The sequence below is a fragment of the Amia ocellicauda genome, chromosome 16 (genome assembly GCF_036373705.1).
Source record: "Amia ocellicauda isolate fAmiCal2 chromosome 16, fAmiCal2.hap1, whole genome shotgun sequence".
Classification (NCBI taxonomy): Eukaryota; Metazoa; Chordata; class Actinopteri; order Amiiformes; family Amiidae; genus Amia; species Amia ocellicauda.
Window position 1 is genome coordinate 6000590 of NC_089865.1, and position 25149 is coordinate 6025738.

The window sequence follows — 25149 nt, forward strand, 5'->3', positions numbered from 1 at the left end:
TGAGATCTATTGATACATCATTAATAGATTTCAGAGTAAACTGGAGAATATTGTCTATAACGTGCAGCTCCAACAAATGATCATTTCGTGTAGGCTTAGGACTAGTTTTTGCAGGTCGTCAGTTTCTTTGCAATATTGCATGACTCAAACTTTTATCCTTTCGGGATCCCTTGGGAATCTGGGATATGACAAATGGAATTGTTTTGTATTACTCATAATCGAAAAGGAACAAAGGAAACAGAGAACAAATATTAATCTTTGTTAAAAGTAAAAAAGTCTTCACTTATTTTAGGTGGCGGAAGCACTAATTATGTATTGTCCGTATTTATGCTATTTACCAGCAGAGGTCAGCATTCACGTTTTCCTCTATTGAATAAACTGCATTCACTCAACAGTAAAGACATAACACAAGTATGATACAACAATGCAACAGTTTGAGCTCTGACTAATCTGCAGCGGGAATCTGTGATACTTATCCCAACACAAGAGCAATCCTAACCCCAATGGGAGGCAAGAGTTTGCATTAATGTAGCCCTAACGCTAGTCCAATTATTAATTTCTTATTATTTTGGATCATAACACCCACAACTCTTTTTAATTAGGACTAGTTTATATACACATACCCAGCAAAACCCAATACTCAGTACTATCTCAGTAATTACATTACCTTAGTTTTGTGTACATCTTGTTTTTCGTTGGACACCAGTTGATTGCTGAAAATAATACAGAGATGGAGCTTTGCCTGGGGGTTCGATGTTTTATTTTGTTAAAGTTGGCAAAAAAATCGGATGCCGGTTTTCCAAAAGTGTTAACAAAGATCCAACTTCAACAATTGGTTACACAATTCTGTAAAGATTATCAAAGAACAGAACAGGCTGTTCCAAAAGATCTGAAACCTTTTAGTCGAGGCAAAAACAAATTCAGAGTGTACTGCAATTTAATGTTATACCGATCGCACATCACCTGCTGGGGGACAGATTGTCTGAGTTATCACACCATTATAGCTAACACTGTTACATTCTGACTTAAATAAATAAATAAATACAATTAAATATCAGAGAGAAGAAGAACGTCAGCAAATATTTTAAAATCTGATAAGACATATTTGTATTAAGTCACCCTTGAATGGAGCTTCAGGTTCGACTTTATTTATTTGCCCGGTTTAATTAATGGAACTAATAACCTATATACATTTTTGTCTCTATTATTGCTTACTAATACCTAGTAATACATGATGAATAATTGAATTTGAACCCTGCTTCAGTATGCACTAACACACTGTAGGCCAGTGCACTGTACAGTAAACTGGCTTGTCACTCATAAATTATTTCCATTCACCATCTGGTGATCTGTGTGAATAAAGAGTCACTGGATTTTACTCACAAGGGCTGGTTCAGAAATGAAGTTCAAGAATCCCTTCCCTGCCAAGTGTTATATGTGTTTAAATCATATTGGCAGATCCAAAGTGTAGATTGCATCAAAAGCTGACATCCCATACATCGGTTATCTGCTAGGGCTCGGATTATTTTATATTCCTTAAAATGTGGAAGTGGGTCAAATGGATTGTACAGGTTTTTATATGTTGGTACTCAAATTCACTAAGTTCAATTACTAGAGTTTCTACTGGGCAAACTAAATGGCAGATGTGGTGAAGTTTCGTATTCTTGTGTTGACTAGTTTTGGGATTCTGGGTACATAATTCATTCATATAATTTGTATTAATAATAATAATAATAACTTATCAAAGTTTGTTGAATGCTGATTAAACTCAGAAGAAACTGTACAGATTCCAGTTGGCTCAAGTTAAACTAAGTAGGCTAGATTTTCATTTCTGTTACATTGTGCACATATCAGAATTCCCTATATAAAACCACTGATCTGCTCACGAACAGACATTAGATGTGAAAGCGAAGCCTCGGTTTTTTACCATGAGCTCATCATTGATTGCTATTCTCTCAGCGGTCTTCATTACAATCCTGAAGTGATGACCAACCCAAATGTATAGGAAATTGAGCACCCAGGAGTCTCTGAGAAATTTCAAGTAAAAAGGCTGTGAATCCCCATTACGGAGTACTCAATCAGGCCAGCTCTGTTTTATTGCAGATTCACAGATGTTAATGATAGCAGCATGACATCAGCGCAGAGGAGTCATTTTAATCTCCATCTGATAAGCAACTCACATAAGTCTCCTGCCTTTACTAACCTAATTCTTCAACAGAGGCAGAGAGCAGTTATATAAGAATAACGGTAACCTTAATGTCATGTATTTTTCTGTGGGGTCAACGAGTAATCAAGGAGTCTGATTTCCAAACCCAGGCAGTTTATTAAAACTGAAAGGCCAAGGCATCGAGGGTACCTGGAGGGTGAGAGTTTACGTCACCGACTGTGGAGAGCATCACTGGGGCCCAGTAATGAAGGTGCGCTTAAAGGTACATCGAGATCATGAGAGAGCCTGTACCAAAACCTAAAATGCAGTGTATGGTGATGTGTTACAGCTGGCGGAGGTGAGTGTGTTTCTATATCTGTTGGATCGCTGCGCATTGCCTGACCTTGAAATACTGTCAATCCTAGTGAAACATTGATGGTTCTGAAGTACTGACTATCCACTTGACTTTTCCTTTTCAATTTCGATGAAGAACAGCAGCGACAGGAAAACCATGAAAAAATCAAACAATATAACAATAAAAGTACTCATTTATACAGACAGGAAATGTTTCTATAAATAAATAACTGCGGTCGTAGCATTCTTGTAGGACGTGCTGTTCAAAAGACACGTCTGTCTCATTGATTTATGCTTAAGTGCTTCTTACAGTTGATTACTTTATATATGTTGCAGGTTTTTAACCACCAGATCAAAAGCCTATTCCGGCGTGATTCCTTAAGTGTGGTTGCTGTAAAAGTTAAACACTATTTACATCAAAGTCTTATTCTGACTTGGCTAGTGTGCACGGTTGTCCCCAGTCTCTGGCTTCCAGCGTGCACTGTCAGGACACAGGGTGGGGGGGCGCTGACTGGATACAGATGTCTTACACGTGATGACAGGAGTGTGTGAAATGTAAACACCAAAGATTAGCAACAATTTGCTTCAAACCAAACATCACATCATATATTCTGTTTTAGGCAAGCTGGTTCCATAGTGCTTTAAATAGTGTCTGGTAGCCTTTGCTATTCAGTGCAATTAACTTCTTCCTTTAATAGTGTTAAGCTGTGAGACTATAATATTGTTGCTGTTTAAATAATATTTCCAAAGCCACCTCTGTGGTTGTTTTTTAATAGCTCCTTTAAAATCGATGTTGATCTAATCTCTCTGTATATGCATAAGTCTACATTTTTTTATCGTTGTTATTTTATTGTACAGATAATAGCATCCCTTCACAACCCGTCTCTGAGATCTGCACTGGCCAATCGGGACAGGAGCTATACTGGCACACAGCTCGCTCAATCAATAGAGATTTGAATTCTGTCGATGTGTTTGTCAGCTACAGCAGGTGTTGTGTCAGAACAAAATGTACTGCCTGGAAGAAAAAATACGATTGTTCTTCCTCGTCAACAGGAGTTCGGGAAAATATTTATTTTTCCTCATAAATATTTCATGAATTGATATTATTGAACCGGCTGCTTGAATTATAAGTAGTTTATTTTAATGGTTCAGTTCTAAACGGCATGTAGGGGTTGAAGGAGACAAAATACTCAAGTTTTGTTAAGTCTGCCTGGAGGTACTATGTTTCCTGTATAGGACTGAGGACCTCTGTCTCCTGTTCTACATTTTATGATTTCAAAATTGTTATTATTTCCAGTATTTCTGACTTGTCAGTACTGTTTTGTGTGCTGTGTTGAAGCTTGACTTTTGCGGTATGGAAGGATGATTCTGATGGAAAGAAGATATTTTTCATATAAAATAAAATAGGCAGTGTATGCTGTTTTATTTGTAACCTTTTTACATCACATATCCTTATTAAGATGTACACACACACACATACACACACTGGTGGACTGTTGTGGGAACTTTCTCTGCCTACATCAAATACACAACCTGGAGCTGCTACAAGATGTGATTAGAGACACTTTGCAGTTTAATCCTAATGATTATTTCGGCTTGCACACTATGTCATCTTACAGAGTAGGCATTAATAGCCATGACTCTTGGGCAAACAGAGCACTGGCGGCCAGGGTTTCAATGAGCTGCCAAATGTATCTGTCATTCTGTGAACTTTGTTGTTTTATTTCATGCCCATCAGCTGTCTGCATGAGCCGTGCAACCTGAGAAGACAGCTGACGTCTGACTTGTTAATTAAGGCATTTCTAATCACCCGACAGAGAGTGCTGCACAGTCACAGGTTCACCTCAGATATAATTACCTTCCCTGCGTTTTCGTCATCTGTGCTGCCAAACTGGTCCCTTGCATATTTTTAGCCGGTCGAGTCTAAACTGGAATATAATTGAATGTAGGAGAGCTTAAAAGACCAGCTTAATTCAGATGTAATTTCCAAACATGGCGAAGTCATGTATATTAAAATACAAGAAAATCATGCTCTCTGCAGGGACTGACATCTAAAATGTTGGGAACACTGGTCAATCTATATGATTGTGGAAATAAATGTTGACACGGCAAATCCTATACAATGCAGCCAAAATACTCTAAAATATTCTACCATTTGCATTTCTAGGGCACCTTGTGTGTTCCTTTGTGATATTTGAAATCTGAAAACAATGCCCGTATTGTGGTGAATGTATCTTAATCCAAAACCTTGCATTTTATGTGAATTGTTATTGTTTAGCTGTATGGATCAGTCAGTTTACTTCTACTACCCATCCACAGTTCTCATGTTTTGTTTCATTTGCTCAGCATATCATTATTGAAATATTTTCGGGAAATATTGTATCTATTGAATTGAAAGATAACTGTCCTAATATAAGCAAACATGAAGTGCAAGGGAAGTGGACAGCCCATGCATAATTCTGATTATATGTGCATAGATTTAAATACCATGTTACACTCTATTTCAATGCTCAGATAAGTGCGTTGTTTACAATAAAAATCTCTGCATCCATTTAAAATGCTAACATTAAGTCATGGTAGATTTATGTCTCACAGCATGAGGTAAACATGGAACCCACATTTACGAGGTGAATCAGAGAAGTAACAGAATTGCACACGACACAAAGGACAAGCACGGTTTGTGTAAGTATGTCTACGCTTCCTGAATCTATTACAACGTACATTTAAAATTGTAACTTTTCAGACTGAAAATTATATTTGTAGAGTGAAAGATTATCTTTCTAGAATGAGGATGGGAAGAAAAAAATTCACTAAGAGACAATGTTGGCCTTAGGCAATCATTTAAGAACATGCGATTTCAAGAGAAATTACCCTTTTAAAGTTTGCAGTGTGTGGAGAAAGGGATTCCCTCTGAATGTGACTCAGGCTTAGTTCGGCTTAATTGGCCATGATGCATTGCTTCAGCGCTGCCCGACGCTGAATTCTTAGACGAAACTGAGGGATTATGGGTCAAGGCTACCTTTCAGACGTCAACTGAAAGAAAAAATAACTATGACAGGATTTATATATACATAGCTATGATGAGGCATCAACAAGTGTTATATTTAGCTTGTTTCTGTTCCTTAAGGGGTAGACATTTCATATGTTAAAGGATTTAAAAACATTTCTTTGGAATTTCTGGCTGAAATAATTTGACATTTACCTCAAGTGTACATAGTTAGTAGTGTGTGTTTATTTTTAATCACACAGATATTGAGAACATGGCACTATTATTAAGGGATCTGAGCACACTTCTTCATCACAGTCTTCATAGCACAACTGTAAAAATAAGGCCATAAGTCAAAATTCGATTGAAAGGTTTATGTTACTTTTGCAGGTATGACGATATCAGAAAAAGAGCAGTTTTTGTCTGTTTTTTTTTAAATCCTGTTTAACCTCTAACCTGAATGAAACACTCGATACAGACTGATTGATGACTGATTGATGAGTGAATGTTGAACCAGACTGTGAGTTGCTGTCATAAAAGCCTGAGAGAGATTTTGCATTCAACTTCTTGAGCTCAGTTATTTTTTTCTATGTATAAATAATCATTTTCTACAGTACCTATGAGTCAAACATATTTTTATACACAAACAGATGTATTGAAATACATTGTGCAAGGTGTGCAAGGAGATTCGCCAACAGTACTGAAAGAGCTGTCATAATTTCAGATGGTTTTCAATGCATTTGATCTTAATTACTGTACTATAACCATTCAGGCTGTGATTCAGATGTAACTAATAAAAGCAGGTAGTACACCCCCTTGTACTGAAAAGTGTGCTGCATGCACCTTGAGTCACTCGCAGAACGGTTCGACAGACAGGCCTTTACTCATCACAAGTCAGCCTAAACATCTTTGAACTGTAGCTCAGGGAAATTGCCTGTATTTGGCATTTTTACTTCTTTGAGTCAATAGTAATTCCACTTTGATATTCAGTGACTTTAAAAGCTGAGTCATCCAAAACGGGAAATGTCATTTGAAAAGATATTGGACTACAGCGGGCATCAGAAACCTCTTCTATCTATAACTATTTAAACACAGAAACAGGCCTACATATTTCGAAAATCAAGTATGAATCATTGATAGGCAGGAAGCTAAATATAACTTTATGTAGTGTACAATAGAAAGATTATTTTCTTATTGTGTAGAAAAAGCTCTTAATACACACTGCTTTATTCTGGTTATGTGTAGATATTCTGTGTGCCACTGGAGGGCAGCAAATCCCATTATCTTTCCCAAACGAGGAAGAGATCAAAGCAAGGAGCAATAAATACCATTTACCAATGGATGTGCTCATGGAAAACACCTCAGTACAGGATTTAGATGCCTATTCCAGTGTCACCCAATTATACAGATCATTGCAAAATACTGGTATGGGCTCGTGCACCTTAATGCATATCCTCACAGCCCTGAAATTGTTATACTACTGACCACTGGAATCAGTTCATTCCGGGGAATGTTTCATTTCTTTACTTTCTCTCCATGGAAAACAAAAGTCAAGCTATGACACTGTATAGGTTAGAAAATCAAACATGATCAACAAAGACAACCCTACAGTTATGATTCGACCCACACATTGGGCAAACCTATGCAAATTCTAGTTTCCTTTATAATATATATATATATATATATATATATATATATATATATACACTCACCTAAAGGATTATTAGGAACACCATACTAATACTGTGTTTGACCCCCTTTCGCCTTCAGAACTGCCTTAATTCTACGTGGCATTGATTCAACAAGGTGCTGAAAGCATTCTTTAGAAATGTTGGCCCATATTGATAGGATAGCATCTTGCAGTTGATGGAGATTTGTGGGATGCACATCCAGGGCACGAAGCTCCCGTTCCACCACATCCCAAAGATGCTCTATTGGGTTGAGATCTGGTGACTGTGGGGGCCAGTTTAGTACAGTGAACTCATTGTCATGTTCAAGAAACCAATTTGAAATGATTCGACCTTTGTGACATGGTGCATTATCCTGCTGGAAGTAGCCATCAGAGGATGGGTACATGGTGGTCATAAAGGGATGGACATGGTCAGAAACAATGCTCAGGTAGGCCGTGGCATTTAAACGATGCCCAATTGGCACTAAGGGGCCTAAAGTGTGCCAAGAAAACATCCCCCACACCATTACACCACCACCACCAGCCTGCACAGTGGTAACAAGGCATGATGGATCCATGTTCTCATTCTGTTGACGCCAAATTCTGACTCTACCATCTGAATGTCTCAACAGAAATCGAGACTCATCAGACCAGGCAACATTTTTCCAGTCTTCAACTGTCCAATTTTGGTGAGCTTGTGCAAATTGTAGCCTCTTTTTCCTATTTGTAGTGGAGATGAGTGGTACCCGGTGGGGTCTTCTGCTGTTGTAGCCCATCCGCCTCAAGGTTGTACGTGTTGTGGCTTCACAAATGCTTTGCTGCATACCTTTGTTGTAACGAGTGGTTATTTCAGTCAAAGTTGCTCTTCTATCAGCTTGAATCAGTCGGCCCATTCTCCTCTGACCTCTAGCATCAACAAGGCGTTTTCGCCCACAGGACTGCCGCATACTGGATGTTTTTCCCTTTTCACACCATTCTTTGTAAACCCTAGAAATGGTTGTGCGTGAAAATCCCAGTAACTGAGCAGATTGTGAAATACTCAGACCGGCCCGTCTGGCACCAACAACCATGCCACGCTCAAAATTGCTTAAATCAAATTTCTTTCCCATTCAGACATTCAGTTTGGAGTTCAGGAGATTGTCTTGACCAGGACCACACCCCTAAATGCATTGAAGCAACTGCCATGTGATTGGTTGGTTAGATAATTGCATTAATGAGAAATTGAACAGGTGTTCCTAATAATCCTTTAGGTGAGTGTATATATATATATATATATATATATGTCATTTTATTATATTTTATTATCACTATTAAGGTGTTTCTTAACATGCTTGTGTTCATTTTTAGGAATTTAACATGTTGTTGAAGCCACTGTGTTCTACACTAAGCAGAAGCTGTCCAGACCAAGGTGCTCAACTGCTGTTGAGGATACGCCACAGTGAAGTCATAGTAGGACATGGACATCCTCAGACCCCCTCCTTCATAAGCCATATAGTTAAAACTCAAGTTGTAGCCCCTTTGACTGTAACATTTCAGATTCTCTTCTGAATGCCTGTTTTTATTTCCGAACAGAAGAATGTGCGATAAATCAGAAATCATGGGGTGTTTTATTTTGATTTTTTTCAAAAAAGACCTGTTACTGTGGCTCTGCTGGAACACTAGGATCTAAACCTCAGTTTAACAATATAATGAATTCACTGTTATTTCACTGGGCTTTAAACAAACAAATGGAAACAAACAAGAAAAAGCAACAACAACAATAACAAGGAACAACTAAATATTATTGTGAATGTCAGATATGACAAATAAGAAACTTCACAAATGTTGAAGAGAGATGAGCCCAATGCTATATTGCACATGAGGGCCAGTGAGATGGCTTCAGGGGGCTCTGGCAGGTTTGGCCCTCCAGGCTGCAGCCAGTGATCGCCAAATGACTGTTGCCATTGGCAACTTTCAGAATGGAGCTGTGTGGGATTCCGTGCTTTTACCGCCTGGCCAGAGCCGGAGAGCTGCTGTTTCAAAACACTAGACCAATTCAAGGCATTTACCCTCAGATGCACATTTCCCTGTGTCGTTATCGAATTTGACGAAACAGACAAATACGGCAGCTTTGCAAATGTAAGGCCAACAGTTACGGATCATTTCACGTTCCCCAAATGTGTCACATTCGATATGCAATGGTTTGAAGACTATTTCTTCCATTTGAGAGCTAAAAAAACAAGCCTGAGATTAAAAGACTTAGAGCAGATTTAGCAAACCAATTTGTTAAAAGGGGGAGTAATATAGCACTGAATAAACAGAGGGGCTTCTTACACAATGTGAAAACGCACAGGTGTGCCTTGTTGATGTGATTTGTAACCAAGACATTTTAAAGCGTATTATCCTTCAAGAAAGGTTTGTTCTTGTAATGAGAATTCCCTTTTCCATAACATTTTCCCTGTGATGTGTCAGAATGCTGTATCTTAAAATCATATTTGCCTGCGCAACCTTTATATTCCCTTATTACTTTTTAGATTGAATGTCCCAAACTGCCCTGTTATTATTATGCTCAAGGCACAGTGTAATTGTAAAAGCGACACAGTGTTCGGGAAGAAGTGGCTGGGAAAGGAGCTGGGAAACGTGTGTGGGGGGGTGCTAACATGAGGCTTGCTGTTGCTAGGCAACTCTTGGTCCATAATAAAAATCTGTGCTTATAGTATGAACCTGTTTTTGTGCTGGTGCTTGATCAGTATATGATTGCTATTAATATTGCTCATCGGAAGCTTCAAACCAAGTTAATGTTCTCAAAAAGGTCATTTACGCAGACAAATAATCTGTGGAAATGTACATTTACAGGAATAAGGGAAATAAATCGTGTATTTCATTGCTGTTGGGTAATTGTTTCATATACATTTAAATAGAATTGAATAACGAGGAATTAATGTTCAGTGAAATCTAATCTAAAGAAAGTGAACATGATGATTTTATAAAGGGTACAAGCTGACATGTTGTATATTGTGGTGAATATCACACAGTGTGGAAATTCAGGTGTGATTAAACAATAAGTACACAGTAAATAACATGGATAAAGGTTTAATTGATATGACAGCTGATAACTAGATCTTTCTCAGTCAGGGAGAGAAGATCATTGACTTTTACATTTATACGACCAACCGTGCATGGGAGGAATGTAAGGTGTTTGGTGTAGTTATGTTATGAGTGAGCTGTGAAGGTTGCCCCCAGGACTTATTTCTCTATAGGAGTTCTGTGACAAGTCTAAAAGTAGAAGGAAAGAAAATACATGTAAAATGTCATTAAATAGAATCTAAAAATAAACACATACTGTAAACGTGTTGAATTCAGGCCAGGGAGAATGAAGTGAAACGGATTGCCCACTCAATCATCTGTGATGCAATATAAGCCAATCTGATTTGGAGAGGTTGTAACATGTGTGTCTGTTTAACAGGGGTGTGTAATGATTGTGGACAAAGGCGCACAGCTGTTCTTCCTAACCTTGTAACATGTACTTGAAGCAGAGGTCACTGATGATCATAATTACAAACAGATCTGCTGGCAAAACCGAAACTAAACGTTCCTCAATAAGTCAAAAAGGCATTTTCTTACGTTTTCTTCAATTCTTTCTTCATGTCAAAACAGCACTCATAACAAACGACTGGTGAATATTCAGCTTCTCTCGGAAAAGCACAATAGAATTAACAGGAATGTATTTTCTTTTTAAATAAAGGGTATCTATGTGAATATCTTGTCAGATCAAAGTGCATTACATATGAGCTCAATTATTTTCATCTTATATGTTGTGGAGAGAAAGAAAAAGGTCTCTGATCAGCAGTCACACACTACCCTGCAGCCTTATCTTTTAAGATCACAGATGGCCAGCAGAACTTGGTTTGAACTAAACTTGGCTTGGTCAGTTCTTGAAGGGGAGACCTCTAAGGATGATCAAGATAGTGTTGGTACACCAGTAGGGGGTGCTCTTCCCTTTGGACCAGAAATGGGACACTGTGAAGGGACACTGCTGTTAGAAAGTGATGTCTTTTGGATGAGACATTAAACCAAGGTTTTGACTCCCTGTCGTCATTAATGATTAATTTGAGGAACAGACCATAGCTATATGTGTCCCTCTTTAGGGGAGGGAAAGTGTGTGTGGATGAGATCATCTCAATTGTCAAGATACCTCAATAATAGTTAAGAGCAAGTGTGTTCAGAAGAGATCGGTGCTTCTTACTAGGAGAGGGCTCGGAACAAACTACCTAACCATTTAGTTGATACTGATTCAATAAGATCTTTCTTGATGAGGTCCTCGGATCAATAAGCTATTATCAACCAGATGAGCATGTTAGTCTGCATGGTCATGGTCCTACCATCTGTAGGGCTCATACACATTGATAAAACATGCGTACGGTACAAGTTTGTGCTGCAGAACAGAAATGCTTCTAGGATAAGGCATCCATAGTTTATTGAATATAAACCAGTGCCCCAATACCTACAATAGACTGTTTATTTTTCTATTTTTGTAATGATTGGTTAATCTGTTGCACTCTCTATATCATGTTGTGACACAAACATCGCAATAGAAAGCACACCTACTTTGCTTAGTATATCTATTTTATGATTGTTGTGGGTGTTAAGGGGATTTACATTGAAAACTCCCGCAGAATACAAAGGTACCACACAACTGGTGTCTCATATCTGAAAAAGACACCTCAGTATTTGCGAACCACCTTAAGCGCAGTGCCAGATTTGACACATATTCCACCTTAAATGCGGACCGGCGGAGGCTGTAGCACGATGGACGAGTCCACTTTTGTCGGCAAGGGTATTCACTTTGCATCCATTCGGGGCTGCTGCATGTCAGAAAAGAGAAAATCAGCCGTGAGCTTATTTCTTCCTTTGGAAACACTATCCCGCACAGGAATGCACTTATTTCTCACGGTAACAACTCAGAGAGATGATCTGAACCGGCGGCAGCACCAGAGGACACCCCCGTGAGGTAGTTCTATTTATAGTATCAGCTGTTGCAATATAAAGAATTGCTACAGTGTGCGTTCCACTGCGGAGAGACTGGTCCTTTCATTGAATAAACAGCATCCTGAACCCAGCCAGCACAGGCATCCATCTGACCGCACAGTTATGAAGGCGCCGGGTTATGAAAGTGGTTGATTTATTTAGATTTTTGATTTTCTCGGCAGCAACAAATCGTTTCTTGGTAAGTTCTGTGTATGAGTTGTAGTAGAGAGAGAGAGAGAGAGAGAGAGAGAGAGAGAGAGAGATGATGGATGTGGGATTATTGCTCAGGACCTTCTGGGACTGTGAGTGTTATTCATGTCTTTTCTGTATTGCTTGACTTCATTTTCCTTTTCCTTCTGCTACGCTGTGGCATTTGAAACTTCCTAAACTCTCAAGGTAACACGCCTGGCATGTGTTTTTAAATAGCCTACATTCATAATACAGCTTTTTGGGGGAAAATGAAATGTGGCATGTGTGTGAAGTTGTGCCTGTTTTAAAAAGTGCTGATCACAATACACCAGAAATGATCTGCCATTAAATAAAACCATTGCTTTCTCTGAAACCGTACAGGATGTCACTCTGGAGTTTCTAATAAATGCATACTTGGTGTGCTTTCGCTTGGCAATGACCTCCTGTGAAATTAAAAAACTATATATCAAGAAACCAACTTGGTTTACTGGTAAAGAGCGGAAGTAGTGCATTGCTGCTTAACATGACAACCGCAATGTCTTAACATAGTGTCCTCTTGAAGATACAGTTTATTTTAAGTTGATTATTCTCTTTAATGTATTTGAATTGGTTATATATCAAAAGCTGACAGTGTGTGTAGTGTTGCATGTATGTAACAAGACATGGCTTGACTGATATAGAATAATGTGACAACTCTGAAGCTGTCAACTACAGTCTAAAGGACAATCAGATCTGCTCTGTGTGTATCTGAAGCATTTGTGATGTTTCACTTGAGGAATATGTCTGCTTTAGCCTAATAATGCGTGTGTTACTAAGCATGGGGGCTGCTGTGAAAAGCACACAATAAGGCAGTATTGTTTCTAGTCTGAGTCAATAAAGGCCGATGACATCACTCTGTTAGACTTTTAATGCCATTTGTTATATAGACTGTGGATACTTCAATAAACCCCCTCACAATGCTGCTCAGATTGTCTGTACTCCCCTTTAACTGTATAATGGGGGGACATCTAGGAAAGTAAAATCCAGACATCCCATCAGTTCGTTTCCTGAAACAAAGTAGCCACATTCTTTTGAGGAAATTAATACCAAGTCACGAGATAGTGACAGTGTGTTACAGCAGTAATAAGAATAATGCTACTCTTGGAAGTTGTGCTTAAAGTGAACGGTTTAGTTTGAGTGGTCCAATGATTTAAATCAAATTCTGTCTAGGACTTGTTTCTGAGATGAGTATTGTGTGTGTGTGTGGGGTTTGGGGGGGGGGGGGTTGAGGAATGCAAGATTGCACTGAACACTGTTATTATTTGCATCTATCTGCGCTGGTGGAACAATAGGGAAATGTGCAAGAACAGATGCAATCTCATTAAGTGTAAATGTGAAAGAGGAGCCCTCGCTGAGCATGTGTGGTTTTAATATGACTGTATGCAAGACCAGCAGGGCACCAGTGTGAAGAAGCAGTTTTGTGTACTTGAGGAGGAGATGGAGGAGGAATGTGGTTACTTTTTTACACTGAGACCATTAAGTGAAATTTGCAGTACTTTGCATCATAACCTTTTGTCTGGAGGACTGTTACCTGCAAAACGTGTGAATTTGAAGAATAGCACTCGCACATTGCAGACATACTGCACAGCCTGGCACCTTGCACTCCGTAGCCCTGTCTTCAGTTCTGTAAAGGTTAAGAGTGACACTTAAGAACAAAGTTAAATTTCAGTGTACAAATAATGTACTGTACAACACTTCTATACCCCTGTAGACAAGGTGACGCGTCATAGTTTGTGTAGAGCAGTTGCAGCACTTGCAGGTTGGATCTTAGTCTGTTACCCTCCAGTTAGAAAGTGTACTCTCACTTTGACTTTGGAATGAAAGGCAAACAAACCCTAAATATGCAGCTTTGGAAAACAAAAAGAGAGAGAACATTCCTGTTGCTTAAGGTTTAATTGTTGTCCTTTAACTGCTGTAAACTCGCACGTCTGTGGCTTTGCAGATTTGTGTTCTGGCTGAAGCCCATGAACTCGTTCCCCTTGCCAAACATTCCAGCATGGAGGAAAAGCCTGCCTTTGTGTATCTCAGCTTGAGACTTTGACATCACCTGCAACTATGGCTGGCAGGAGAAAGAAAGCTCAGAAGCCTGACTCAGGTCAAAGAAAAAACCTGGACTGTCCCAGACCCTGCACGATGGGAGTAGATTTCTCACCAAAACTGACGTGGAAAGCATGTATAGGACATTGTTGTAGAGGGCTTGCCTCACTAAGAAGCAATTCCTTAAAGGAAGAAATACCTTTCCTGGTCTTGGCTGTCATGTTACTCATGTGGTGAGAAAGGAAACCACCCGTTTCCTTCCATTGTGTTGTAGGGGAAATTAAGCTGTCAGCGTCTCAGACAGTTTCCTACAGGACTAGCAGCATTGTGTACTTAATATATAATATATATTTTAATATAATTTCCCATGGGATGTTCTGTCATAGAGAGAGAATTCAGAACAGGTTAATTGTTTACCAGCCGCCAATCTGATGGGTCAGTGTGTGTGTCCTTTTAGTGAAAGATGAAGAACTGCCAGTACTTATCCTTGCTTCCAAAATCAACACCATTCAAAGACTTGCATCAAATGGACTGAATTCACATGATTTAAATACATTAAAAAGTGTCTGCTTTAAGATTTTTTTTTATTGCTTTCATTAAAGAACCCTAAAGGGGGTTACATTAGCTAAGATTTGGTAATGTGTCATTTTATTTTAGCATGTTTAAATACTAATGGCTTGGGATACTGTTGGCTGAAATGAGAAATACCACCCCATTTAATGGATGTATCTTTCCTGCATTCTCAGAGGAAGGTCGTTCTTTACTATATAGTGTAACTTGTTTTAAAAATCAACCTTTTAGTTTGTCATCTTTGTGATAAAGACGCAAGGGTTCTGAAAAAGAAAGCATTATCTGGTCACCTCAAGTTGCTGTAACTGCCCAAATATTGCCTATAATATGTGTTTTCAAATACTGAGGAGCTTTGAAATGCACAAGTAACAAGTCTAATGTAATTGCTTTCAAGGTGTCAGCTTGCATTCATGCAGGGGGTGTGTTCTCAAAGCTGCTGTCTCCCTGGGTGCACTTGGATTTGCCAGAGATGCCGTTCTCTGGACCACACAGCCACGCAGGCACCTGTAGGTGGTGTTTCTCCAGCAGCTGTGAAGGACATGAAGGCAGGACAGCAGCCTGGAAGACGCATCCCCTGAACAAGTACAAGCTAACCTCTTCAAAGTGATTGCATAGGAGTTCTAATTTTAAAAACAGTTGAAGGTGATGTGCAACACCATGTTATTCAGAGCTCCAATATTTGCATTTTACCTTCTGAGACTGTGTGACAGACGGAGACCTTATCTCTGTGCTTCAAAGTGCTGTAAACCCAATTCTTGGAACAAGAGTAATCCTGGAATAGTCTAATGAAATCCATTTTCATTTTTAGTTTTTCCATGCAAACCCTATGTTGAAGGCCTGCCCCTTCATTAAATAAACATTAAATAGCAGTTTCAGAATTTGCTTACAATTAGGAAATTAAGGAAATAAGGAAATTATACCCCAGCTGGTAGGTGCAATAACAGAACATTTACTTCACCGCCAAAATGTACCATCTTTTATATTTGCTTCTGTTTTGGTTACCTGTCAAAATAGAAACATTGCTCATTGATGCCTGTCCTTATACAGTAGTGCAGTGTGTATTGTTTAGCACTTTCCCTGTGTGGGAGCGCAGCAGCCCAATGCATACATTCCCTCTAAAGGAGACACTTTTTCATTTTAAGATGTTGATTTTTAGAACCATTCTTAATATAGGAAGAAAAGTTCTATGACAAAATAACAGAAAAAAAGTATATATTGTAAATGATACTGCTTATTGCTTATTCCCTAAACTTAGCCTGCCAGATCCTATAGGTTTAAGACATTTAAGAAACTGCTTTTGGGATTCTTGTCAGTTACTTGATACAATATTGGGCTTAACACTATTTTAAACAAATTAAACAAATGGTTGTGGGCAGGTATTAAAATAGGATGCTAAACTAATGTGTAACTACACGTAGAAGTATATCCATTGCTGGTTAACAGTAGTTCAATGATCATATTTCAAATGAAAAGTTTTACTCGATATTGCTTGATTACTTCCCTACATGTATTCAAAGTATATAAGATATATATAAGTATATAAGCACTCACAAAATGCTAGATGGGCTGTATCTTTGAAGGGTGCTCTTATGATGGTAAAATAACAGTGTACCCTTTGCAACCAGGGAGATATGTGCTTTGGGCCTGTGAGTTGCAGCCTCTATTTCAGCTCAGGATTTATACAAATATAGTTTATGATTATGCAGTATCCTAGATGAGGTCAAGAGACATGGCACAAGGGAAAAAGAAGAAAAGCAAAACAAAGCACCAAGGCCATTTCAGTCTGAATGTCAGTTCACTGTCTGCAGGCCACTGTTCTTTTTTTCCCTCCCCCAAAAAAAAGATTTTCCCAGCAAATTACTGAAGCAATAGTTTGGACATTGTAAGTGAAAGCCAAGTAAAAGCCACAATTACAGAGCACAGTAATCCCTGTGTCTAGACCCGGTTTCCTGGCAGCCCAGTGGTCTTGTTGCAGACTGCAAGGCTTAAACCATGGCCTCGTCAGGACTGTGCAGGGATGAGTACATTTTTTTTTATCTCCTCTGGAATGGGTACGCAATGGTTGTGCGTGTGTTGGAAGTGTGTTTCTAAGCTGGGTTGGGGTTTCTTGTATACAAATCCTGCCAGTGACGCTGGAATGCCATGCGACAAGTTATCCAATATCGTAAGCCCACCCACTCGGAGTCTAAAGCACGCTTGAGCTGATGCTACAGCGAAAGTGAACACACATTCTGTCATCATGCTATCCGAAAGATGTTTATTTGGCTTCAAAACTTGCTTGAGGAAAGGGGAAATTGCAACACTGACAGCGGGAAATGACAAGATTTCTTGTAAGTAATATATCTGAGCAAGACTGTTCCACAGAATAACACAAGGTTTTCTATCATGGTGTCTTGCAAAATGTCCACCTTGAGGCGTTCTAATATTACAGTAATGCTGACCTACGCAAATCTGTAGTTTGCATAACTGCCTCTCCAATCACGGATGTTTTTCAATACATACATCACAAATTGATGTTGTAAGCAAATTGAAGGTGTAGTACATGAAGTATTAGATTATTCCTGGCATTGGGAGTCCTGACTTGTGGCTGATTCTGTCACGGCCATTGAATGTGGAGTGATGTTTCTTTCCTAGCCCTCTTTCTTTTGGAGAATATTTAATATGGCTCACATGGTTTCCTTTTTTTCCAGGTGTAGCTATACCCATGGCCACCAGCGCTGTTCCCAGTGACAATCTCCCGACCTACAAACTGGTGGTTGTGGGAGATGGAGGCGTGGGGAAAAGTGCTCTTACTATTCAGTTTTTCCAGAAGATCTTTGTGCCCGATTATGACCCAACTATAGAAGACTCTTACTTGAAGCACACAGAGATTGATGGTCAATGGGCAATTCTTGATGGTAAGCCTTCCAAAAGCTTTGCATTGGTATCCCTTTAGTAGGACCCAGTTTTACACATTAACTTTAAACACAGATGTAATTTTGTTTTCTGAATGCTGCAGCGAATTGTCCTTTTTTCCTCAAACAAAGAAAATGAGTAATTTATGTGGATTTGTGACTCATGTTCAGGAAATACCTTTGTTTAGGATCTGAGCTAGATCACTGAATTTAAAAAAAGAATTGCATCACCCTGTGGCAAGTGAAGCATAAACCGACAGGCTGTGCTGAATTTGTGTTTTTAAATGATGAAAACTAGATCAAAGAGCTTTTTTCCCCCCATACGACAGAAGAACAGGGGGATTCTGGAACATTCAGTACTCTGAATTACAAAAACAGTGGCTTTCATTTTCATCCTTTTTTTTTTTTTTTTTGGAAGATGTCCAGTCTCTCACTGTCTCTTCTCTTTGGCAACATTTTTAACAGCTTAGACAAGAACATTTGTTAGAACTATACAAGATGCTGTTATTTTTAAAATATGCAGCGTACCCTTCCCCAGCTGCCTTATTTCAGGTATGAAAGACCCCCCTCGTATCCACAAAATATAATCCACAGAATAAAGAGAATTCTGTTCTAACTTCAAAGAGATGAGAGGGAATTCAGACTGAAGTGCAATGATTTGTACAGTTATGAATAATTCCTGCGATGAAGCTGTATCTTTTCCTTCGTGTGAAGTCCTGTAATAACTAGTTTCCTCCGGTAAGAAGACATGTGTCCGTCCTGTTTGTGTATGTGTCCTCTGGTCTCTTACCGCTGTGGGCTTTGTATCTTCCTCAGTTCTTGACACGGCCGGGCAGGAGGAGTTCAGCGCGATGAGAGAGCAGTACATGAGGACCGGGGACGGCTTCCTCATCGTGTTCTCGGTGACGGACAAAGCAAGTTTCGAACACGTGGACAGATTTCACCAGCTCATTCTCCGAGTTAAAGACAGGTGAGAATGTGTGATCTGTGTTTATTTGAATAATCAAGTTCTGTGCACTGGCTGAAAAATGAATGCATAAATGAATCTGTTGTGGTGTAATTGATATAATAACCCCAAAATATAGAATGACTGTGGAAATGTTGTGAAAATATTTACGTTTAAAGGGGAAATGAAGAAGCATCCGAATGGCTTTTCAATTCTTCATATGGACTTTTAAGTCTATTTGCATACTTTTCACACAACTTTCTCCTCAATGTATAACTAATTCAGCTACTGACATGTATGCAAATTATGTACATTTAAGATGCCTATTAAGTTTTTCTCCTTCTATTCTTCAATCATTAGGATACATTGAGTTTGAGTTTAAGCCAGAGGAAACATTAAGAAAATATTCTAGCCATTCCAATGATAGATAAATAAAGTCCATCCCACATCCCAAAAGCAAGATGCCCTATGATCAAAAAGTGATCATTGTGAGCAATTAATTGTAGTCTGATATGCAATATGTAGAAATAAAATTTGAGCCTCATGGTGATTTGAAAATAATAAGATTAGCAAATATGTTCTGTTTTAAAACCTTAAATTGTTCAATTATTTGCTGAGATGGTTTTCCTGGGGGATAATTTGTAAGCGGATTGGATTGTAAAATTGACGGTGAGCATGAGACTGAAAGCATCTCTCCTTCCTGATAGAACGTGATGGATCTTGGCAACGCTAAGAGCGAATACCACAATGTGCACGTGTAGCTGTTTGCAAGCACTATATTTTGCCCAGTACTTTAGGCACTGTCATCTGGGGATTAAGCCTGCCGAGCGATGCCAACATATCTGTGATAGATTTTAAAAAGTAACTCGTTGAGGCGTCCTGGAAGTGAATAAAAACTGCGTGGCATGTTCCACGCTTAAGTATTTCCTTAAATGAAGGGTGTTGCCTTGAGAGATATGCAGTTGTTCCTTGTCTGAATGTGTACGGGCTCATCTGACTATAGTCAAGTGACCACTGCTTTCAGCTGACCCTCAGACATTCATCTCTTGGTTTCCTGTAAAAATTGTGTAATGTGGAATAATGGTTAACCGCTAAAGCGCTCCTCCTGTACAAAATGCAGAGCTCTTGTCAATTCTGTTCCATCCAAGTGGGTTGTGTATGCAGATGTAAATAATAAATATGAAGTGTGGGATTTTCAAATCAAAACCTTTTTTTTTTTAAATGAGATTAAAGATTACATTCCAAGCAATCCTGTTCTCATTTTCTAGGGAATCGTTTCCAATGATCCTGGTGGCAAATAAAGTTGACTTGGTGCACTTACGGAAAGTTACAAGCGAACAGGGGAAAGAAATGGCAGCTAAATATAACGTAAGTACTTCAGAACCGAACAAGCTTTGTAAACGGACGGCTTGTAGCAGCTACAAGGACAACAGATCGTGCACTTTCACTACTTGGCCTTAGTGAGGAAGGCCTGCAATGCCTGGAATTCTTGAAAACCTTAGAGACTGACTTCGGAAAACCCTACAGCTTGGAGAGAGACAGACTGAACTGTACTGTTGCATGATTATTTTCTGCATTTCGCTGACCCACAGATCTGCGGCAGGGAACCACATTTCCCAGAGTGTAAGACAACACAGGGATGGGTTGCAGCTGTTTTGCCGTTGTCAAGATCCCATCTCCACGTGGTAGATCACAGCTGAGAGCCCGTGAGAGGGGGGTGTAGACCAGCGCCGGCCCCAACAAGAGACGGAATCGGGGAGGGAGAGGGAAGGCTTAGCTGAAGAACTGTGTTCGTCAGAAACAGTCCAAATTCTCTCCGCTTGATTAGAAGGATTTGGCTTTTCTTAAATCGGTAATAAAAACAACCCCCCATATAGGTACTTTAAACTACCAATATAATTATTGTAAATTGTGAAGAGGGGACACAGAGAGGTTATTTTAGGATTGCTGTGTAATCGTTGTACAGTTTCTGTATGAGCAATTATAGGGGCTCTTGCAGGAGATAATATAAGCTCTGTCTCGTTCTAAAAGCTGTAGGGCCACTTCATTTGTGCTCCTTTCATTAAGAAGATTAGGCAACAGGCAGGTTTTTTTTTCTTTTCATTCCTCAAGGGAGAACAAAGTGGTTCTTTAGCGCAAATAAGGACATTCTGCTGTTACTAATGACCTTGGGCATGCTTATATTCAAATATCATGCCCACTCACTGACCCTCTCCCTGAGTGGGCCATGTGATTAGGATCTTAGTGCAGTGCACTGCTTTGGCGCCTGATAACTTGGAAATATCGCTAGCATAAGAAAAAACGACAAGCCAATCCAAAACGAAACAATGAAAGGCTATTCTAGAGCACCACACATACGCTAGGCTGCAGGGAACGATGCTGTCATGTTTTCAGAGCTCTAGTTTGTGCGGTTGTGGTTGTAGTGTGAAGTAAAAGGTCTTTTCATGGCCTCGGTTTAACTTTGAAAGCCAGTTTGCTTTCCTGTTAGTGAGACTCCCCTGGCTACTGCTGATGTGTACAGAGACTGATTGCGAGATATTCATTTCATATAATTCAGCGCAATCTGCAGCTATATTGTAGCTTTCATTCTCTTCTTGATGTTTATGTTTGTTTTAATCCTCTTCTTGGAAAAGTGTTACGTTTAGAAATACTAATGGATTCTAAATCAATGTCCGTATTAATATGACTGAACTGCTTACAGAACAGAAGGCTGGACTGGGGGCTATACTGGATTACTGTATACTATACAAATAAGTGTTATCCACACTATTTGTCAGGTTTTTACCCATGAGAACTGGCAAGAAATTGTTTTTGCTGTTCTGTGCCATGGCACAAAAAAGGATCAAATATTTTCCATTCCAGACTATAAGATCCTGTGCAGTCCTGAATCCCCTTTGGTTCATGGTGTTGTTTTTCTTTGTAGATTCCTTACATAGAGACCAGTGCAAAGGACCCACCGTTGAATGTTGACAAAGCTTTCCATGACCTTGTTCGGGTAATCAGGTAGGTCATTCAAAACTGTTACGCTCAAATCTGTGCTCACCTGAGGAATGTATGCACCACATAATGGGCCACCTTTTCTATCAACTGTGAAAAAAATATAATCGGTGCAACTCCCCATCTCTCTCTCTCTCGAAAGAGGACATTTACTAGAACTTAATGTTTAGGTACCGGAGGCTTGAAAGATGGGGAAGAAGACGTAAGCAATACACTTGTGGCTTTGTAAAGTGTACTTGTTACTTTAGATTTGTCAAAATTGATTGTGACAATTTGTAGTCGTGCTAGAGTCCATTCCAAAGATTTATTTACAAGGTAATTTGATTTGATAAAATGACACTGTTAGCGTTCACAGCCCTGTAACAGCCCTGTTTCCCGCCCAACTCAAAAGTCTGTCCAAAAGTATAGATTAAGAGTGCATCACTCATATGAATTAATTAAAACTTGTACTTTTGTTTACTCCAGAAAACCTGTACCATTCTAACACTGCATGTTGCACGAACTTCAATCCCCTTATAATATCTGACTATCCATGAAGGCAAAACTGGCCAAAGATCATCTCCAGATCGTGTTCCCCAAACACGATATAGAGCAGGCAACCCCCCCAACTTATTTATTATGCTATAGCACCAGGAAGAAGCCTGAACTACAAGTATTGTAAAGGTGCTTTGAACAGAACTCATCTGTGTGCAGAATTCAGAGGATTGTAGATAGGGATTGAAATTTAAAGTAGAGAAAAAAAAAAACTTTTCTGAAAGCCAGAACATTCACAACGATCATGTCTTTAGGTTTAAGCACAGAATCGGTCATGCTATTTTTTCCAGCATGTCTAACAAGCATCAAAGCCGTATGAGGCTCATATGGGTATTTTCTCAGGAAGCACAGGAATAAATACATGGTGTTTTAATTACACACGCATGCATATAAGCACATTGTACCACATCTCTGAGCAGTCAGATTAACACTGAAATGGGGTGTGGCGTGACGCTGTTTGTTTGTTTGTTATGTCAATGCTTTAGTCTTTGGCAAAGTCCTATAATTTGGTTTGGGTAGTTCATGGTAAGCTGGTTTTAATGACGGAGGGATTTGGAACATATTTAAATACAATTAGCTTTGTGTTTGGGGCTACATTTTTGTACATTATATTTTAAACGTGTTTTGTGATCGACCAGTCTTGCCAAGTTACATTCCAGCATTATTGTCCCCATTGTCACAACACATGAAACCGTAATGCTTTTAAAAGTCAAGGAGAGTTTTATTATTATACTGGAGTTGGGTAAACCTATAACATACAATGTAGAAGTAGTAAAGGCTTTTGAAAGTTACTTCCTGTCAAAATGTAAATTCTACTATAGTATCTGGGGTTGTTACTACCATTTTGACTATATCGTCTCTGAGTGAAGACTAATGTCTTCAAAAGGACCAAACATGAATTATTGCAGCTACTGCTTTGCCTAGATGATCCATATAAACATATTTTCTCCGCCTTCCTCACTTAGGCAACAGATACCGGAGAAGAGTCAAAAGAAGAAGAAGAAAACCAAGTGGAGAGGGGACCGTTCGACAGGCTCTCATAAACTGCATTGTGCCATTTTGTGATAGACGCAGCAGGCAGCTCTGAGAACTGTGCTATATTTATAATGCTAAAAAAAAAGAAAAAAAAGAGAACTGAGAAAGAGCAAAACAAGCCTGTGACTGTTCAAACTCCCTGCTGACAGCTCTCCAACCCTTCTCTGTGCTTCTGAGGAGGGGATCAGTAATGAAAGATACTGAGAGGGAATGGGAACTGCTCTCTTCCAGAAATGTGCCGCCCTGCAGGAATGGATGTGATCTGAAGATTGTTCTACAGGAAGAGCAACGTGAGGGCGATTCAGGAGACCGGACGGGCAAACCGAGACGGTTCAGGTGCTTGGCAAAGCAGGAGGGCCTTCTCCCGGTTTCCTAAACACGCTTGTGCTCCGGTGGTGATTCACGGGCAGCCATTTTGAATCAAAGGCAGCCCTGGCCCGCATTCACAATGTTGCCGAGAAGTACAGCTGATGAACACTGGAGACTTGGTATTTAGATAAAAAGGAAAAAAAAAAAACGAGAGAGAAAATAACGTAGCTGTTTGTATGAGGACCAAGAACCGTGCCAAAAAACTGAACTGAAAGCGAAGTGAATAAGAATTTGGACATCAAAATTAATTCCAGCTGGCGTGGGACTCCAGACATTGTGTCAAATCTTGGAAGGCGGCCAAAGTGCAGCCCATAAGTTATAAAAAAACAAAAAAAAAACTGTTTTCGAACGACCCTTTTTTTTTTTTTTTTTTTTTGTACATTGGCATGTTGTAAGTGTTCAAAGGCCCCCTCTTTTTTTTTCTGATCGAGAAATTAAGTAACAAAGATGGTTTAAAAAGAAAATAGAAGGCTACATAGATACAATTTATAACTGATTGTTACAAAATACATTTTTGCACTTTTAATATATGCTATTCTGACAGATGGAAAGTAATGGATACACTCTAGGCAACTTTTACTTTTATTTGCAGATAAAGATGACAACGAACAACTGTTTCCTGTAGTAAATTGTCATCTCTTGATCCCCCCGGTTTCCCCCTTCCCCCCATTCTGTGTAGTTTTAAAATGGGGACTATCACATCTTTACAATACCTGATCATAATGTTTTACTAAAGATTCATTCTCGTATGAATGTGAAAAGACAAAGGAAAGACAATACTTTGTGCAAGCACAGGAAACCCGTACAGACAGCGATAGTGATTGTTGTGAAACCCTAAACTGTTAAACATAAAAATAAAGATGTTGTGTAATACTAAGTACATACGTCTGTGAGGTTGGAAGGTTATGGTGTCCCCAAAATTAAGTTGGATCGTCTCTTTTGTAATAGTAAAATGAATTTTGATTACATGCTGGCTGTTGTTGTTTTTAAATGTATTCATTGTAATGTTTCAAATAACCCACATGGGCGAGAGAAGTCACCCTGACCGGCAATCGCAAAACAAAATGATGCCTTTGAACCTGCTTTCAATTAAGTTAAGGATAAAAAACAAAAACAAAACAAGTCAAGAAGATATGTACAATGACTCTGAAGTGCGTCTAATTTTAGATCTACCAATTATAGATTTATTTTTACTTTCAGTTTATACCGGAGAGGTGAGTGGGTAACGTTCAACCTATTAACCAAAGCAAGCCAAACAAACAAACCACAAAGCACAAGAAAAAAATAAATTAAAAAGGAAGAACTTTTATCTTTTAAAATAATTGTCAATTCACTGACCTCAGGTTTCTTTGTAATATTTCCTAATTTCACAGGAAA

General features: G+C 39.1%; 1 protein-coding gene across 2 annotated transcripts; it reads left to right on the top strand.

Moving 5' to 3' along the window:
- The first annotated feature begins 12185 nt into the window (after nt 1-12185).
- mrasa (muscle RAS oncogene homolog a) lies at nt 12186-24738 on the top strand. 2 transcript variants are annotated; one of them, XM_066687742.1, is made up of 7 exons: nt 12186-12361; nt 15392-15639; nt 17688-17894; nt 18708-18861; nt 20106-20205; nt 21761-21840; nt 23334-24738. In XM_066687742.1, the coding sequence occupies exons 3-7, from the start codon at nt 17702-17704 to the stop codon at nt 23431-23433; spliced, it is 627 nt and encodes a 208-aa protein (XP_066543839.1). In that variant the 5' UTR covers nt 12186-12361; nt 15392-15639; nt 17688-17701; the 3' UTR covers nt 23434-24738. The 2 variants fall into 2 exon arrangements, with proteins under 2 accessions (XP_066543839.1, XP_066543837.1); XM_066687740.1 differs by lacking the exon at nt 15392-15639 and having other exon boundaries at nt 12187-12361.
- The last annotated feature ends 411 nt before the right edge of the window (nt 24739-25149 follow it).

Coding starts and splice junctions, on each gene's coding strand:
- mrasa (XM_066687742.1), top strand. CDS start 17,702: ATGGCCACCAGCGCTGTTCCCAGTGACAATCTCCCGACCTACAAACTG. Junction 18,862..20,105: donor ATTCTCCGAGTTAAAGACAG/GTGAGAATGTGT, acceptor CTCATTTTCTAG/GGAATCGTTTCCAATGATCC. Junction 20,206..21,760: donor AAATGGCAGCTAAATATAAC/GTAAGTACTTCA, acceptor TTTTCTTTGTAG/ATTCCTTACATAGAGACCAG.